The sequence below is a fragment of the Empidonax traillii genome, unplaced genomic scaffold (genome assembly GCF_003031625.1).
Source record: "Empidonax traillii isolate 1590-97213 ecotype Southwest subspecies unplaced genomic scaffold, ASM303162v1 scaffold142:size1213974, whole genome shotgun sequence".
Classification (NCBI taxonomy): Eukaryota; Metazoa; Chordata; class Aves; order Passeriformes; family Tyrannidae; genus Empidonax; species Empidonax traillii.
The window spans coordinates 75,063-92,903 of record NW_020955335.1 but is presented as its reverse complement, the minus strand read 5'-3'; the positions used below and the strand labels follow the sequence as shown (position 1 = coordinate 92,903).

Below are 17,841 nucleotides of genomic sequence, written 5' to 3'. Positions count from 1 at the left end.
ACTGTTTGCCTGACAGCCCACTGGTCAATCAATCCAAAACCAGAGACATACAAACCTTCCTAAATTAATTTTCTATAATCTCTTTGCCGTGTTGCTTTTCCTACGGCGAAAATTTACCAAGAAAACCTGTGGATTTTTCTCTTCCAGGGGAATATCAACCAGCAAAGTAACGATTCTGGGCTATGGGCTGTTAACTTCTGATGCACAGACTCTGATAGACACTCTGTACAGGCAGAACTTCAGGGTGGTTGTGGTCGATGAGTCCCACTACATGAAATCCAGGAACGCCACCCGCAGCCAGATCTTACTGCCAATCGTGCAGAAGGCTCTGAGAGCTGTTCTTCTTACTGGCACCCCTGCTCTGGGCAGGCCTGAAGAGGTATTTGATGTCCTGTGTTGTGGTTTAGGGTTTTTTATGAGGGTGGTGTCAGTAATAAATGACGGGTTCTGTAGTTTTCTGGAGTACATACAATTTGCATCGTGACATCCTGAGGTGCACGGGGAGGCACAAGTACAGGAAACTAAATCAAGGTATTTTTGTTTCAGTTGGCTTTACAAAATTATTTCAAGCTTGTGACTTGAGACAGTGCTTCTTGTAAGAAATTAATCTCACAGGTAGCAACAGATTGTTGGGTGAAATGGAAAATAAAGACCCTGAGCAGAGAACAGTTCGTTTCCTTGGGGTGGGAGAATCTTTGGGGGACAAGAGCTTGTATTAAATCTTCTGCTTCATCATCTGATGTAGGAATATTCCTGATGTTCACATAAGTGGAAAAAAAATATATAAAAAATATATTGCTTGTATAACTGCTTGTTACAGTCCAAAACGACAGTTTTTCTTTTGAAGGAAGTTCAGCTTGTGGAGTTAGGGAGGAGCAGAGAGGAAACCAGAAAACACTTGGGTTTTTTTCACTGACCCCAAGAAAACTGCCTTTATTTCTCAGATGTAGAAATAAATGAAATATAAGGGCTGATTTGTATCCAGAGAACGTGTAAGAATTATATAAACAATACTGTACATTTTAGAGTTTCTCACTGTGTAAATAGAACTTATGCCAAGACCCTTTAATGATTTAATTTGTTCAGAGAGATTATAACTCGAGAAAGATATCCACTGTATGGAAAAGGGCTTGCTGTGTCACTAATGCTTGCATTTTAAGAAGCAGACTATACTTGGGCTATTACTTTTTTTTTTTTTTCTTTTTTTGATACAGCTTTTCATGCAGATTGAGGCACTGTTTCCAAGAAGATTTGGGACTTGGAGTGAATATGCCAAAAAATACTGCGATGCTCGTGTCAGGTATCACTGGAATTGCTTATTTGTTTTCTGATCTCTTTGATTATTGTTATTTCTGTGATGTTTCTTGTCATGTCAAGTGAGATAATCAGTAGGTAGCACCTCTGTACTTCTGTAACTCACCATTCTGCTTGGAAACCCAGGGGCAGGTACCATCTGCACCTTTAAAGAGGATTGGGAAAAGGATTACACTTCTTAAATTAATAAATTCCACTTTTCTTAAATAAAAGTGAAAGCTACTAAAGTTTGAAATACAGTTTAAGTGCCAGCATTCTCTTAAGTCAAATTGTTTACACATTTACTTTTGTTAGTATGAAGTTTCACCTTTAGCCCTGGAGTTTTTGACTCTCAGTCTCATGCTCATGTAATAATTTCTATCTCCTTTTATTGTGGGATCCAGGTTTTGTGTTATGCCTAAGTGGAAAAAAAAGTTACCAATACTTGTGTCTTTATTTTACAGCTTTACTGAGTAAAAGCAAGTGAATAAAACTGCCCAAAGCACAGCAGTGTTTGTAATTCTGTTTGGGGGGATCCGATGCAGTTCCTGTCCACCCCCTGCCTGCAATCTGTGTGGCAGCATTGCTCATGACACACTTTTCCACCCATGTAACTCATGATTTTTAACTCATTTTTCTCTCTTGCATCTTTCCTGAGTTCGTAAGTTTTGTGTGCTCTGAGTGATTAATTTAAGGAGGATTCCTTTCCCCCGACTTGCTGCCCTCAGCTTGATTTGAATGGTGGTTGCTCTAGGTATGATCTGAAGCAGAGGGGATAGAAGCAGCTCCAGTTTAAAATGCTTTTACCCATCTGACTCCATGTTCCAATCTGGAATGTGAGAAGCCACGAGAAGGGAAGAACCTTTAAAAAAATTCCTTGGCTGAAAAATTTCCTATCCCCTACTTTGAGTGTATTCAAAATAACAGATTTTGTCAAGTAAATTAGCTGGCAATTAGGTTTAATTTTTACAGTAATAATGACATGGTTTCACTTTCAGAAAACTTGTTTTTCTCCCTCCATCATACACATTTTATCAGGATTTCATTTCAAATACCATGGAAGAGCACTGTCTAATTTGCAGACAGAGAAATGCTATTTTTTCCAGGGTGTTTTGACTGAATGCATCTGTAATTTTCACACCACAAGTGTGTGTGGGCACAGCCTGGTGTAGCTACTCAATCAGAGACGATTAACTTATTTTTGGAGTGCCATAAATGCAATAAAAATCGAGTTCAGGGGTTGGCAGGCTTCTGGGGAATAACTTCTTCTTCGTGACTTGGCTGAAACCAAACATCCTGTGGGGTAATAAACTCCACAGATCTCTTTTGTGCATGCATTTCATGTTGGGGGGGCTTTCACTGAGGTGAAAGGTGAGCTTTAAACTCCTCCTGGGAGGTTTTGCCTCCCTTTCTGTTATACCCCCAGTGCTGAAATGGAGGGAGGAGACCTTTATTTACAAGGACAGCGATCTCATTTTTGTTATTGGATGATCTCTTGGCAATGTTGACAGTGCAAGGCTGCTGTTCCTGCTGCAACCCTTCCTTAAAAACAGCAAAGAATAAGGAAAACTGAATTAATAAATTCTTTCTTTTTTTCAACCTTCAGCTTTTTGACATTAAACCTATTTCCTCTACGTAACCACCGTCATTAAATAGTATTACATGTAAAGACAGTACCTTGAGCTTTAAATCCTCTGGCAGCAACTAGGAAGGAATTCTCAGGGAGGGAAAGACAGGAATATTAATGGTGATAGGTTCAGTTTTCCTGATGACTTTCCTGCCTATAATGGAATAAAGAATATTCTCATGGTGGTATATTCTTCTCATTTTCTGCCTCCCGTGGCCAGGGCAGTGCAGTGGGATTAGCAGGGGATTGTGGGGTCTCCTGGGAAGTTGAAGCAGCTCTGTCTGAGCACTGGAAGGAATCAGAAAGAAAACAATCATCTCTCTGGCACAAAGAGGAGCTCCAAGGGTTGTTAGCCAGTGTGGTTTCATATCCAATAGCCTGTCTTGAGATTAATTCCGTACTGAAGTTTTCCACTGAACTTGGAAGATCTGGTGTTGATTTTTTTTCATTTCCAGGTTTTTTGGGAAAAGAAAGCAGTGGGACTGTAGAGGAGCTTCCAATTTAGAAGAACTGCATCGACTTTTAAGTGCAATAATGATCAGAAGGCTGAAGAATGAGGTTCTGACTCAGCTGCCTCCCAAGGTCAGGCAGCGCATCCCCTTCGACCTCCCCCAGGCTGCAGCAAAGGTACATTTTGGCTACATTTTTGGTACACTTGTGCTACCAGCACCTTTGGTAGGAAACAGGAATATCTGTGTATCCATCTGCATTTACACGTGTGCCTGAGTGTTATATGCAGTTACAAAGGCTGAGTGAATACAAAGCACGGCGTGTCTGTTATTCTCTTTAAAATACAACAAAAAGAACGTTATAAAGCCATTTTTTTTTTGCACCAAAGATAAAATTTATCCTTATTTTTAGTACAACCTTCTTTTCTGTCTACTTTTCCCATAGATTTTGAATCGTACAGTTCCTTTTGGCCAAATTTGACAGAGTTCTCAAAAAGCCCTCAGTTCCCAAACATTTCATACTTGGAACGTGCACGTTGAGGTGGAAGGTGCTTTGTCCTGTGTGTGTAACCACTGGTCTCTTCTGCCAACCAGAACCTGAGCGCCACTTTTGCAGAGTGGGAGAAACTGATGAGAAACCTGAATGCAGATGCCACTGAAAGCCACTTCTCCCAGGTGATGAGTCTGATCACACGGATGTACAAAGAGACAGCCATCGCCAAGGTGAGCGTGGAAGGCTCCTCCTAATCAAAGAGACACTCCACAAACACCCAGGGTGTTGCATTAATGATCACTGATCAGTTTTGTTGCTAACTGTCATCATTACTTTCATAGTTTTTGTAAAAGATATTGAAAATTGCGTTTGACACAATAGGATTCTATGACTGCTTACATAGAGCAATGTTTTATGATTATGGTATCGTGAAAGAATCAGAATTAATTTCTGATCAGAAGGTTATCAGAATGAGGGTATCTGCATCAGTGCAGATGCAGAAGTTCTGCTTAAAAACTACCTTGTCCCTGTGAAATATGTTTGGGTTTTTTCCAAATATGGATTAGAACATCAGATAAATGTAATTAAAAAGGGGGTTATCTACATCTTAATTGGAAGAAGTGCCATGTAATTATGTGATGTTTCCAGGGTAATTTTTTTCACTCTGAAGGAATGAGTTGGGTTTCTCAAAGGCACCAAATGGTGGCATTTTTTAAAATCTGAATCATTTTATACTTAGCAATGTTAGAGTTTGATAAAGTCTTAACCTGGATAACAAAAGGTGTGGAACTTTGCCTTTTTCTGTTACAAGGGATCAAAAGGCATTAAAATAAACTGTCTATTTGAACATAACAATGCTGAGATGAAACACACTCTCTTACTCCAGGCAGGAGCAGTGAAGGATTACATCAAAATGATGCTGGAGAATGACAAGCTGAAGTTCCTGGTGTTTGCCCACCACCTGAGCATGCTGCAGGCCTGCACAGAGGCTGCCATAGAGAGCAAGGTAAAGGGAACAGCTGTGCTCAGATTTCCCTTCAGATGCACAAACACACACGCAGGAGCTGTGTCTGAACTCAGGACAGCTGCACGTTGGCTGCAGGAGTTGAGGGGTTTACACATGTACAGAGCAGTGCCCCTTGCTTCAAAGGGATCCTGTGGTCTAATGTGAACACACTCTTATCTGCTCTGATACTTTATTATTATTAAATCAATGCTGGAGGCAGTTGTTTCCCAACTTTTTCTACCAGTGGGCCCCTGTCTACTTTTTTGGGTTTTAACAGCACATTATCATCTCCCCTGAATGTTTCATTCAAAGCAGTAAAACTGTTGGCAGACAACTTTCACATTATTCTTATCAGGGACCCTCAACTCTTGCTGGCAGTGCTGGCTGACTTTGCTGGTTTATATTGTTATCATCTTTTAAATGCTTGGAATTTTAATCAAGCATGCCAGGGCAATTCCGGGTTCTTGTGTGGAATATTCCATGTTGAGATCCCTTGTTTGTTCTATCTTCTGCTTTTGTAACCAGGGAATACTAAGCCTACACTTGTCTAGATGGAGGCTTCATTGTAACTCCAGCTGATGTATCCCAGGAACAGAACAGCTCTTTCCATGTTTTTCTTGGGGCACAGAGGGGGATTGGATCCAAAGCAGCCCCTGACAGTGTCACTTTGTGTCTGCTCTGGTGTTACAGGCTCGCTACATTCGCATAGATGGGAGTGTCCCCTCTGCAGAGAGGATTCACCTTGTCAATCAGTTCCAGAAGGATCCTGACACCAGGGTTGCTATTCTGAGCATTCAGGCAGCTGGGCAGGTAGGGTGAATAATATGCTTGAGGGTTATAGGTACTGGAGGCACTGGTGACTGAAGTGATTTAATGAAGGCAATTTATCTTCATGCAATTTGTCTTTTGCATACTCAGGTATTCTTTTTTTTTTTTTTTGCACTAATCACATTCACTGTTTTAAGCCTCTGTTGAAATGACTTGGGGAAAATGACGATAAGCAGCAGCAAGTCATTCTTGAATAATCAGGAAAAACTCCATTTCATTAAGAATTCCAGATTAATAAGAAATAAGTGTTGCTTCCATAATGTAAAGCAATATGTCCTTTGAAGGACTTTTTTAATCTTACTTATCCCTATATGAGGCCCAAGGTAGAAATCAATATAACAGGCCCATCTGCTGTCGAGGTGGCCTTTCTTTCTTTCCTATAAAAATGTCCTGTACAATCTTTAGCTTCTTTTGCTTCAGGTAATCAGTTGCCTGTGTGTGGAACCTTTGTTCTAAAATGCACCTCCCTGTTCTGCTCAGGGTTTAACCTTCACTGCTGCCACCCTCGTGGTGTTTGCTGAGCTGTACTGGGACCCAGGCCACATCCAGCAGGCAGAGGACAGGGCACACAGGATCGGGCAGAGCAGCTCGGTGAACATCCACTTCCTCATCGCCAAGGGCACCATGGACACCCTCATGTGGGCGATGCTCAACCGCAAGGTGGGTGTGGGCAGGAGCCAAGGGACCAGGAACCACCCCCTGTTGTTCAGGGAGCACTTGGCCGAGGTGATGGGATGGTTCACATCTGCAGGAGGTGGTGGATTTATCTTCCAGCCGTTTGTTGCTCTGGTTGTTCAGTTTACAATTTTAAGGTGTTCTGCTCACTCGTAACAACTGGAATTTGTTATGGTTTTCCTTTTAACTGAATGAGTGCTGTGCCTTAACTAAACTTCCTTTCTGAGAGGCAGAGGCATTCTTAGGTAATTCTTCAGCAGATCCCAGATTACACTGATCTCATCTTCTGTTGCCATTTTCCACCGGTGTTACCCAGTTGTTGTTGGGAATCCTAGAACCACAGAATGGTTTGGGTTGGAAGGGACCTTAAAGCTCATCCTGTTCCACCCCCTGCCATGACAAGGACACCTTCCACTAGCCCAGGTTGCTCAGAGCTCCATCCAGCCTGGCCTTGGGCACTTCCAGGGATGGGGCAGCCACAGCTTTTTTGGGCAACCTCTGCTAGGGTCTCACTGCCCTCCCAGGGAAGAATTTTTCCTGATATCCCACCTAACCCTGCCCTCTGTCAGTGTAAAGCTGGGATAGTTCCAATCTGCTTTTTTTTCGCTTACTGGGAAGATCTTGGACAGTTCACAGGACTAAGAAAAAGAATGTGACCGTTTTGCTTCTGTGACCTTTTTGCAGCCTTTGGTACCACTCATCAGTGTCTTGCCTTGGTAACTGAGGTGTGTCAGTGCTCTGGGAGCTCCTGTGTTCTGGCACTGCCACAGGTGTCACTGGAGAAGGAACTGCTTTAAGCACCTGGTGTCAGCATCATTTGGTTCTGTGATCACAGAGGGTTTATTCTGATGCAAAGGGCAGCTCCTGGTTGTGGCTCCTGCCTTTGGCTGCCCCTGTGCTTCTGTTGGTTTGTTCTCCACAGCTGCTGCAGGGAGAAACTGGTGCCCATTTGTTTGCCAGTTTATTCCTCCTCTTCAGAAAAATAAACCACTGCCTAAAGAATCCAGGTGCAGCTGGGGAATGAAATTCTGTGCTCTGCTTCTTGGAGGTACCTCTGAAAACATCTGTCAGGCTGGTACATCATGAGTCTCCTTAAATGTGGCACAGATGGGGCTCAGTAATTCAACAACAATTTACCTTGCAAGTTCTGTCACTGGGCTGCTGCTTTCAATTAATTCTGCCTTTGTTCGTCTCCACATGCCAAGCAAAACAATATTAAGACTGTGAGACGTACACAATCATATATTCTCCTTTAAGTTAATAAATGCTGACATTTTGTGTACAGCTTCGGTACTCAGACTGTGCTAAATACAGGACTTGGCATCACTCTTGCACACATGGATGCTGGAGGAAGAACAGGTTTCATCACTTGTTCTGAATTACAGCAGTTTATGCCATTGCAAACCCTGACTTGGGTTTGCAGGGGAAGCAGATTGAGTGGTTATGGGTGAATTAAGTTTTTCCCAAGGCGTGAATTCCTTGGAAACTTTCTGCAGCTGTCTCTCTGCAGGCCAAAGTCACGGGCAGCACCCTGAATGGCAGGAAGGAGAAGATGCAGGCTGAAGAAGGGGACAAGGAGAAATGGGATTTTCTGAGTTTTGCTGAGACCTGGACCCCAAATGAAAGCCTGGAAGATCCCAAAAATGAACTTTTATTTACGCACGTAAGACTTGCTTCTTCTGTTTTATTTCATTTTAAAAAAAACTTCTAACTGTTGTTTGCTTGAGCTTTCTGTGCACTGCAGACTTACTAAGGGAGAAACACTAAATAAGTAGGAAAAAGTGATGTAAAATCCATTTTATATAATATACCAGTTCTGTGTATTTGTTTTCTGGTCGTGCTATTTCAGAATTTTCCTGAGAATTATGAAAACACTTTTCACAGAACAGGAGAGAAATGTTGGATTGCTTTTTCTGCTCACAGTTTGGTCTTAAAGGAAGGGATCTTTCATTTCTGTCCTCAAAGCAGAAACAGCTGCTTGTATTAGAGGGGAATATTAATGGAGAAAAATAATAATTTTAACACCATCTGATGCAGTCACAAGTGGGGTTAAGAGGCCATCTCCATGATTCTATAATTCTCTCTTTCTCTCCTAGTTTGAGAAGGAAAAGCAGCACGACATCCGTTCCTTCTTTTCACCAAAGTCCTCCACGGAGAAGAAACGCAAAAGACTTTCTGGCAGTGAATTGTTACAGAATGATACAGAATCTTCTGAGGCCACACAAGAGGAGGAAGCAGAGAAGAGGGATGAGAAGCTGGATTCCCCACCAGGAAATGGTGGGGATGCCGTTTGCCCTGAGATCACCTGTGAACACGGAGCCAAAAGAGCCAGAAGCATGAGCGGATCCACCCTAGGCAGCGGCAGTGACAAAAACAAAACCTCTCTGACTGGAGAAAAGCCCTCTGTGTTTTCAGAAATAAACAGTGAACCCCCTCCTCGTGGCTTAAACACCTGCAGCAACAGCACAGCTGTAAATGGAGTTTGGCACTGCAGGGTTTGCACCTACACCAACCACGAGCTGCTGCCCTCCTGTGAGATGTGCAGCTGCCCCCGGAGCGACGACGGTGAGTGTGGGACACAGCGGGCACCTCTCCTTCCACTGGGGACTCACCCCAGAAAATACTCACCTTTTTTCTTCCCCTTTCAAAACTGAGCAACGTGGTATCAGTGTTTTATTAGCTTTATTACTGTATATTTGTCACAAGAGACGTTATCTGCAAAATAGGGCTCACAGCAGCTCATAGGAGATTTCTTGTACTAAATTTTTGTCCAGCTATCTGGAAAAATTGATGGGACATTTTTATAAGTCTGTGCCCATATTTGTCATTTCAGTTGTAAATGAAGGAGTAAGTTTTTTTTACTTATTTTTTTTTTTTATTTGTTCCTTTTAAGTCTTTGTGCTTGTTCGAGTAAGGACAACTTCTGAATTTTCCAGGTGTAAATCAATGCCTGGAAAACTGCTCTGTGAGTTTGTGGCATACAATGGCTGTACAGAGTATAGAATTGCTACCTGGATTACTTATTTTATGTATTTTGACATTAGCTTGGGGGTGTGAGATAGCAGAAATAAAAACTTTAGTTCTGAGGGAGTAACCACATGGAACAAATTTACCTCCAGTTTCCTGAGGGGTTGCACCACAGTAATATCAGAGAATAAAATGCCATTTCTTTGTATTTCAGTGACATGGCTCTGTCTCCAGAGGGGTGCTGATGAGGTACCTGTTCAGACAACATAAATCCTCACTTTTCTGATTTCTTCATCTTCAGTTGAGAGAACCTGTGAAGATCCCACGAGCCAAACTGAGGAGGACGTGTCAGAGAGTCCCAGGAGAAATGAGAGAGCAGAGGGCAGTGCTGAGGGTGGGACAGCAGCTTTGGGGCAAGTGCAGGATGGAGACAGTGAAAAAAAGTGCAGAGAAGGTAAAGTGGGGCTCCTGTGAAATGGTTGTGTCCTGCTGGGAACTGAATTAAATGCCTGGGGCATCAAAGACAGCTTTTAAATAAAACTTCCACCTCTGAAACACAGACACGGGTACAGGCACTGTAGCCTGGGACATTTGTTGAATTTTGATGGTGGATAAAGCAGCCTTTCCATACAGATCCTGCAGCAACACAGCTCTGGCTGCTTAAAAACTGTGCCAAACTATCATCCCAGAGTCTGTGGAGCTTTATTGGGACTGAGGGCACCTCCCTGTGCTCAGGACAGCTCTGGCAGAACAGATGATGGCTCACTCAGGAGACACAGAAAACCAAACTGCACAAATACCTTCATTCCTTGTGCTTGAGCTGGGCATCTTCTGTTGGTCTGGAATTGGACACGTGTGGTATTATTTTAATGTAAGAATAGAATGAGTTGAAGAAAAAAATTCTTAATATCAACATCTTTTCACAGGGGATGAAGATAAATCAGACACATTCCAAATATATGATGGGCTCCTGTTTTGTGCAAGCAGGAACACTGACAGAATCCACCTGTATACAAAGGTAAGCCTGCAATGTGCATGGTTATTGTCACTTTAAAATTGCAAAGGGAAATGCTGCCCACTGAAATGTGTCTGTGTGCTCTCATTGGTTATGTCTGATGTAAAAAGAGCAATATTTTTGCGTGAGCTGACATGGACAAAAGTGAGGTAGTTTATCATTCCAGGGTTTTTTCCCCAGTGGAATTAAGTAATTATTAGTAATAATTAAATACTCATTCCCTTGAGACATAATTTCTAGCACTTCTCTTGTCTTACAAAATTGGGCTGATGCATTGGATCATTGTTAGAAATGCCAGTGATGGTTGGTTAAGATTCCTGTTTTATTATTGGTGTCTTCTCACAAAGTAATTTTATAGAACACCATGCAAGATTAAAATAAAAATGGCAGTGAACCCTGACAGAGCAGGTAAATCAAATATTGTCCCCACATTGTCAGGAAGCTCAGCGTTGGTGCTGTCAGTCAGTAACTCCCTCAGCAAGGCACATCCTCATTAATCTGCAGTGCTGGTGGGAACACAGACCAGCAGTCAGGAATTTTCCAGGTCACTGTTCAAGGAGGAGTCAGGACTTTCCAATTCCTTCTTTTTTTGTGATAGTAAAGTTCCCTGGGAAGATTTCTTCCAATTACAGAGTGAGTGAGTCAGTGTGTTCAGGTGCAGCTGCAAAGCAGCCCAGGTAACTGAGGGCAAGGCTCTGAGATAATACATTTTTGTTAGGCTGATAGAGATTATGGCTTTAAAAATTAAGTGGAGAACTTTTTCAGACATAAAAAAAAAAAAAGTTTAACGTAATAAACAATGCCTGAGAATTCTGATTTTAAAGTGTAATGAAGTGACATTCTCAGTCTACAATCATTCATTTCCCTTAGAAATTCAGTCAAGAGGATTGTAATTTCAGTTTCTTAATGTAAGGCAGTTCACGTGTATGAACTGTTTGCAAAGAAAAAACGTCAGTTATATTAAAAGTTAATTTTTTCAGCCTTTTTACCATGTTGATGTGAATCATGTTTCTTGCATTTGTGCTGTTATCATCCCTCTGTGCCTTATTGTTTGTTCTGACCCTGAGGCACCAAATGGAGTAGGGAGGGAGGATAATTCACTTGGAACAGATTATTTTCCTCCTAGACTGTGCTACATTGCATCTGTAAACAAAACTGTTTGCTTGCCTAGGATGGGGAGCCCCTGAATCATAACTTCATTCCACTGGACATTCAGCTGGATAACTGGGAAGATTTACCAGAGACCTTCCAGCATAAAAAAAATCGTGCTCTGGTAAGAACAAGTTCCACTGGCACAGCAATATCATATTTAATGCCGAGGAATTTGACTGACTTCTTAAAAAAATAAATGCAGAACACTTCCAGGCCTTGGGATCGAGGCACAGCTCCATCCCAGCAAGCAGATCTTAGGGATGCTGATGTGAATATTAATCATGCAGTCTGGCACTCTGGCAAATTATCCTGCTCCTGTTCACATGTCATGGAGAGAATCAGCCAGGGAATCCAATTTCTCCTTTACAGGATTAGTAACCAACATTGATAAGTCAACAGAACAGCTTTAGGAGGGTTCTGATTGGAGCACACCAGGAACAAGAATGTTCTGGATTGTCCCAGGGCTGCAGTTCTGAGCAGGCTCCACTCTCACCCTTCCCTTGGGCTGTAACAATTCCCAGAGCAGTGTCAGGCCCAGCTCCACTGACACGTTCAGTTAATTCAGGACTAAAGATCCCACTGATGATGGGGTTTGAGGAGCACAGTAACACTGCAAACCCCAGTGCTCAGGGAAGCAAATCCAGATGTGAAATATCATCTACTTCACTTAGATTTCTGTTTGGGAAATCACATTCTGTTGTGTAGGAACAAAGAGATTCCTTTTGTAGATTCTCCAACAAGGTTGGAACTTCAATCTGTCAGAGGGACACGTGGCTGATTGACCCAGCTGTTCTGGGAGGCAGCAAATGAGAGGGACTTACAAATGTTGCCAAGGGATTTCAAAGCCATTTGTTAGACTGGGTTAAGAATTCCAGGGGCAGTGGGTGGCACTTATGGATCTTCCTGTCCCTCAGCCTTCTGCTCCAGATTAGAAGATCCATATTGGTAAATGTTCCTAAGAAGAATCACGGAAATACTTTCCTGTTTCTGTTTCCATGGTGTCCTGCTGTTCCACTGACTTCTTTGTTCCTGCTCCAGCTCTGAGGAGCTGAGAGTCTTCTGGGCAGTTTTACATTCGCCATGGAAAAATACCTCATGGAGACAAAGAAAATCCCTGTCATCTTGAAATGTGGAAGTTTGTTCCTGGATGGAGCTGGAGTCCCAACTAAGTCCATACTGCCAAAGGATTTATTCTTCCCACAGCTGTGTTCACAGCCAGCCTGACCCTGACTGTGGTGGGCAGTTGTACCTCTGTGGGGAACAGAGTGGAAAAATGGAAAGGGGAAAAAAAAAACCACCAAGCCACTCGTTCACTTGTCATACTGTTACTCCCATTTATTTTCTTTGGAGAAATGAGAATGGGATTAAATAATTTTTCCCCTACACGCACCCTAAAGTAAAGAGCCATGTTAGAAATCCTGAATTCCTATGCAGGGCAGTTTTTCCCTCAGTTCCTCAGTGTTCTGTGATTATGTTATTGAGGAAATCCATTAATCAGTCATGCCAGTCCTGCCATTTTTACAGCTTCAAAGGTTTGGGGGGTTTTTTTGTGGTTTCCCAGCCTGTAAGAAAACTGTTTGATTCAGTCCCAGAAATTAAGTTCCTCTGAGCCCCTTTATTTCATTGTACTTTCATATTCTAAATGCAGAACAAGGAAAGGTGACCAATATCATGCTCCAGTCTCTATTTCCATTCTGAAATACTTTGTTAAGCAGTTCATCAGTTTTTCCTCAGGATCCTGCGGTCGTGTCAATTTGAGATTTCTGGGAAAGATGAAGGGCAGGTTAAACTGCTCAAACTTTGACTATTCCAGCAGGTGAGGGAGGGGGTTGCAGTTTGTATGCAGAATGACTTGCAGGGACCCTCTCTGACTGTGCCAGCTGTTTTCAGCCAGTGTTGAACACATCAATCCCAGCACTCTCTAGTGGAATTATTTCTGGGTAATGCCTGTCCTGCTGCTGACAATCATGTTCTCTGCCAGATCCTGAGGTTTGTGAAAGAATGGACTCAGCTGACAGCAATGAAGCAGAAGATTGTCAGAAGAAGCGGTCAGATATTTTACAGTCCCGTTCATGCTGCAGAGGAGTTGTCTAAAAAGCAGTCTGGTGGCAGCAGCACAAAAAGGTATGTGGGGTTTAGTTTTAATTCCTCTAACTGGAATTGCTGCAGGAAGTTTGTTAAATTCTCCAAGTGTTTCTTCACCTCTTGATTGTGTCCTTCCATGAAATGTAGGAAAAACCTGTGAAGGTGTTAAAGTGATTTAAAAGGTTTTACTTTAGAGCAGTTGTGTTTTGTGTGGTTTCACTTGGAAATGAAGGAGAGAGTTCAAACATAACTAGCAGAGCAAAGAGTCCTCCAGAGCTTGTAAAGATTCCAGGATTATCCAGAGTGTCACTGAGACTTCACCTGCCTGGAACAAAGTGCCTGTCATTTTTAAATGACAGTATCAAATTGCTGTCATTTTTAATTGTTACACACAAACCAGCTGTTTGCTGGTTAGAATTTGGGTTTAGAGAAAGATATTTCTATTTAATTCAGAAGCACGGTGAAGTTTCTTTTCCCAGACTTTATTCATTTTCCCTCCAGAAAATGAGGAATGTTTCAAGATTGGTCCAATATGCTGTTCCAATGTTGCAGCAGCAAGAGTGGACACTCTGTGAGGGAGATGGTTCCTGTGACTCTTTGCCATTCCCAGGTACATCAGCAGGGAGGATGTGGCAGCAGCCTCGCTCTCCAAAGCCGCCAGCGCCGGGGGCAGCGTCCGCCTCATCTGCAGGGAACGGGGGACTGCTCCCAAGAAAGAAAATGCTCCTGCTGAACAACCCACAAAGTAGGTTTATTGGTGCAATAAGGTGATTAAGCTCTTTTTCCACAGGGTTGGTTTTTGCTTTTTTTTTTTTTTTTTTTAGGTAGTAATATTATTTGCTGAGTGTCTGCCTTGCCGGAGTGCAGGAGTTACATGGGAAACTTGCTGTAGTGCTCATGAGCTGGGCTTTGTTTTTATAACAGTTGAGATGATATCTGATGTCTGCAGACAGAGCTGCTAATTAACTGAGGCTGATTAAAACAAAACAACGATTCAGTAAACAAAAAAGAGTGTGAGCTGAGCCTGCCTGTGGGGTCGACAGCAAACTCAACACGTCAAGTTTTCTTTTATTTAGCCTCAAAATTTAGAAAAAAGAGAGAAATTATTATGAAAATTCTGGACAGAAATTGCCATTTAAAAAAAATTTTTTTTAACAAGCAGTGTTTGTCCTGCCTTATTTGGAGCAGGAAAGCAAGAGGTACCCACAGAGATTGTAAAGAGAAAGCAGGAGGTTTCCTTTGACTTTTTTACTTCTGTTAAAGGGGGGGCTGAAACATTTTACTTTTGTATGTGTCTACGCCTGACAAACCCCACCCTTTTTTATGAATACAGTATAATTTCAGCTAATGTAAATGTCGTGAGATATGCAGAAGAAAAATCTGCCTTGTTACACTGTCAAATGCTGTCTAAGTGGAGATGTAAGCCGGGTGGAGGGTGTGCAGAGTGCAGAGGTCAGTCTGAAATTGCTACTTCAGAGCAGAGCAGACACAGTGCATAAAACTGAACGGTGGGGCTGAATCCCTCCTTTACCCACAGCTGGGCTTTGTTCTGGGCCACAGGTTGCTTTCGGACGCTGCAGGAGGTCCCTCAGCCCCTCATTGCCCGCAGAGTGACGGCTCTCCCCAGCCCCGAGGGTACCTGCAGGCCCTGGACAGCCAGGGGGCCCCGCTGTGCCTGAGCTGCCAGCAGCCCACGGCACCGCTCCCACCTGCCAGCCGCGCCTGGGACACGCGCTTCTGCTCCCACGCCTGCCAGGAGGATTTCTCCATCCGCTCCAGCCAGAGCTACCTCAGGGCCAAAGTGTTCGAGGTGGAGCGCGGAGTGTGCCAGTTCTGTCACCAAAACGCGCAGGAGCTTTATCTCAGCGTCAGAGACGCCCCCAGGAGTCGGCGCAAGGAACTGCTGGAGAACTCGTGGATGTCCCACCTCCCACTGGGGCAGGTAACTGTTGGGGTGCAGTTACAGCTCATCTGGGGACAGGCACTTCAGAGAAACCCACAGATTTAACATAGAAAGTCAACCCAGCATGAACAACAGAACAAGAAATAAAAAAGTCCTTAATCCTTAACAATCAAACTGAATCCCATTGACTTCTAACAATTTTTCTATTCCACCGTCTTTTAACAGATTTTTCATCTCTAGAAGGCACAGGCATCGAAGTTCTGACTCTGTAAGGGTGAACGTAAATACCAGGGCGGGTTGTACAGTTCAGGCTGGGTTGAAAACATGCCAACTTCTTACACTTGTTTGCTTCTCCAGTGGGAGTAACTGAAAAATGCCAAGGCTGGCTTTGTTTTTCCTGATGAAAACTATAAATAGGTGCCTGTCGTTGTTCTGCTGTGGTGTGCACACATAGCTCAGGAGTGTCTCACCCCCCTGCCCTGTCCTGTGTTTGCTGCAGCTGAACGAGATGCTGCGGAGCCCGGCGGAGGGGCAGTTCTGGCAGGTCGATCACATCCAGCCCGTGTTCAGCGGAGGGGGACAGTGCTCCCTGGACAACCTGCAGACTCTGTGCACAGCCTGCCACAGGGAGGTCAGTGTGCTGGGGCCGGGAATCCCGGCCCTCTCCCCTGGAGTTGGAGACTGCAGGCAGGCTCCTCCCCAGCCCTGCAGAACCCCCTGCCCTCAGCCCCTCCCTCCCACATGGCAAAGGTGGAAAGGCAGCATTAAACTATTGTAATATGACAGTTTGCTCAGGATCTGGGAAAATGCCACCTTAATAAAAATCAGCATTTTATTATGCTGTGCACTGCACAATCAGCCTGGAGTTCAGCTGGGGGGCTGATGCTTTCCCTGGGCACAGAGGTGCCAAGTCTCAGCACTCACTGACAGACCTGTCTCTCTCTTTGCAGAGAACTGCCAAGCAGGCCAAGGAAAGAAGCCAACTGAAAAGAAGGTCTTTGGCTACAAAGTACGGCTGTGACATCACCAAATTTTTTGTGAAGATGTAAAACGCCAAATCCCTTCAGGTATAATGTAACACTAAACCCAGTACACTTATACAGTTTTCCTCATGCACTGATTCAACAGGAACCTCTTTAGCTCATCAGTGCTGCTGGTAGAGAGGAGAAAATATGGAATTAAAACCAAGGAATCATTTGTAACACTGATGGTCAGAGGGCATCCAAAGTTTTGTGACTTAATTATGGTCATATCTTTATGACCCTGTGGCTTAAAGATAAATTTCTGCAGGTAACCTTACTGCACTGAGCCTGACTTACAGGACTCTGGGATTTAGAACTGATGGCACTTGAATGCTGTTTTTGTACTTAACCCAGCTTGTATTAAATCTTATTCATGATAAGGAATACTAAATATTACCAATTATGTCATCAAAGTAGTTCCTGGGAAATGCTACAGTCACATTTTCCTTAATAAGATTGCTGGTTATTTTGGACTGCTTACCTGCCTTTCTTTACAGTTCCTTTAAATAAATACAGTTCTTTTTCCTGGTGATTTTGTTCTCTGTCTCTCCTCACCCCTGGCACGCTGGAAGGCAGTTGTAAGCTCCTAAATCACAGCTGTGCACAACACATCACGTCTCCTGAAAGGATGTGGCTGAAATTTCAACTCCATCTAGTTAAAATAAGCTGAAGTGCTACCCTGCTGAGAAAAATTCTTAGAAGTTATAAATGTTTTACTGCAAAAAGGAATGTTTAAGACAAGGTAGTTGCATAACTGCACCATTTTCTGTAGAGTCAAACTCACTGGACCCTTCCAGCAAAGATGCTTTTAGGTAATAAAGACACCTTTGGGTAACAGCCTGAAAAAAAACACTGGATGATGTTTGTGGTGCCTGAGTATAATAAAGGAATGATCTCTCCAGCAGTTTAAAGGACCAAGTAAGTGTGAGGGATTGTTGAGTTTATACAGCCTTTACAAGAGTCCACACTGCAGTGTAAAACTTGATTAGAGAGGAGGAAACCAAGGGGATCAGGGAAGAAGCTTAAGTTAAAGTTTAATTAATCAGTAATTAGCCCAGTGCACTTTCTTTTAAAGAAGCTACACCGTTAAACAGCAACTACACCGGTGTTTATCTTACTTACCCCTTGGCCAGAGGAATTTCTCTCACACAAACCACCTAGAGAACAAATTCCGTGACAGCACTTTCCCTGAAGAAAATTCACGCTGCTTCATCCTGAAAAATGCATTTCTACTTGCTAGAGCATTATCTGAGGAAAACACTCTGACCCCTGTCCCCTCAAAGGAGCTTTAGGGCAACACTGGGACCCTACTGTCAGCAGAACTCA

At 43.1% G+C, this 17,841-nt stretch overlaps 1 protein-coding gene across 1 annotated transcript in view; it reads left to right on the top strand.

Moving 5' to 3' along the window:
* The window catches only part of ZRANB3 (zinc finger RANBP2-type containing 3), a 38,628-nt gene extending 21,581 nt beyond the window's left edge, over positions 1 to 17,047 (top strand). The window contains exons 5-21 of the mRNA XM_027884295.1: positions 148 to 379; positions 1,215 to 1,300; positions 3,376 to 3,547; positions 3,964 to 4,092; positions 4,749 to 4,868; positions 5,559 to 5,678; positions 6,177 to 6,356; positions 7,882 to 8,034; positions 8,468 to 8,936; positions 9,640 to 9,792; positions 10,265 to 10,356; positions 11,525 to 11,626; positions 13,487 to 13,638; positions 14,210 to 14,335; positions 15,151 to 15,532; positions 15,993 to 16,124; positions 16,444 to 17,047. Coding sequence (XP_027740096.1) covers positions 148 to 379; positions 1,215 to 1,300; positions 3,376 to 3,547; positions 3,964 to 4,092; positions 4,749 to 4,868; positions 5,559 to 5,678; positions 6,177 to 6,356; positions 7,882 to 8,034; positions 8,468 to 8,936; positions 9,640 to 9,792; positions 10,265 to 10,356; positions 11,525 to 11,626; positions 13,487 to 13,638; positions 14,210 to 14,335; positions 15,151 to 15,532; positions 15,993 to 16,124; positions 16,444 to 16,542 — 2,899 coding nt within the window. The 3' untranslated portion in view covers positions 16,543 to 17,047. The remainder of the gene's footprint in view (positions 1 to 147; positions 380 to 1,214; positions 1,301 to 3,375; positions 3,548 to 3,963; positions 4,093 to 4,748; positions 4,869 to 5,558; positions 5,679 to 6,176; positions 6,357 to 7,881; positions 8,035 to 8,467; positions 8,937 to 9,639; positions 9,793 to 10,264; positions 10,357 to 11,524; positions 11,627 to 13,486; positions 13,639 to 14,209; positions 14,336 to 15,150; positions 15,533 to 15,992; positions 16,125 to 16,443) is intronic.
* The last annotated feature ends 794 nt before the right edge of the window (positions 17,048 to 17,841 follow it).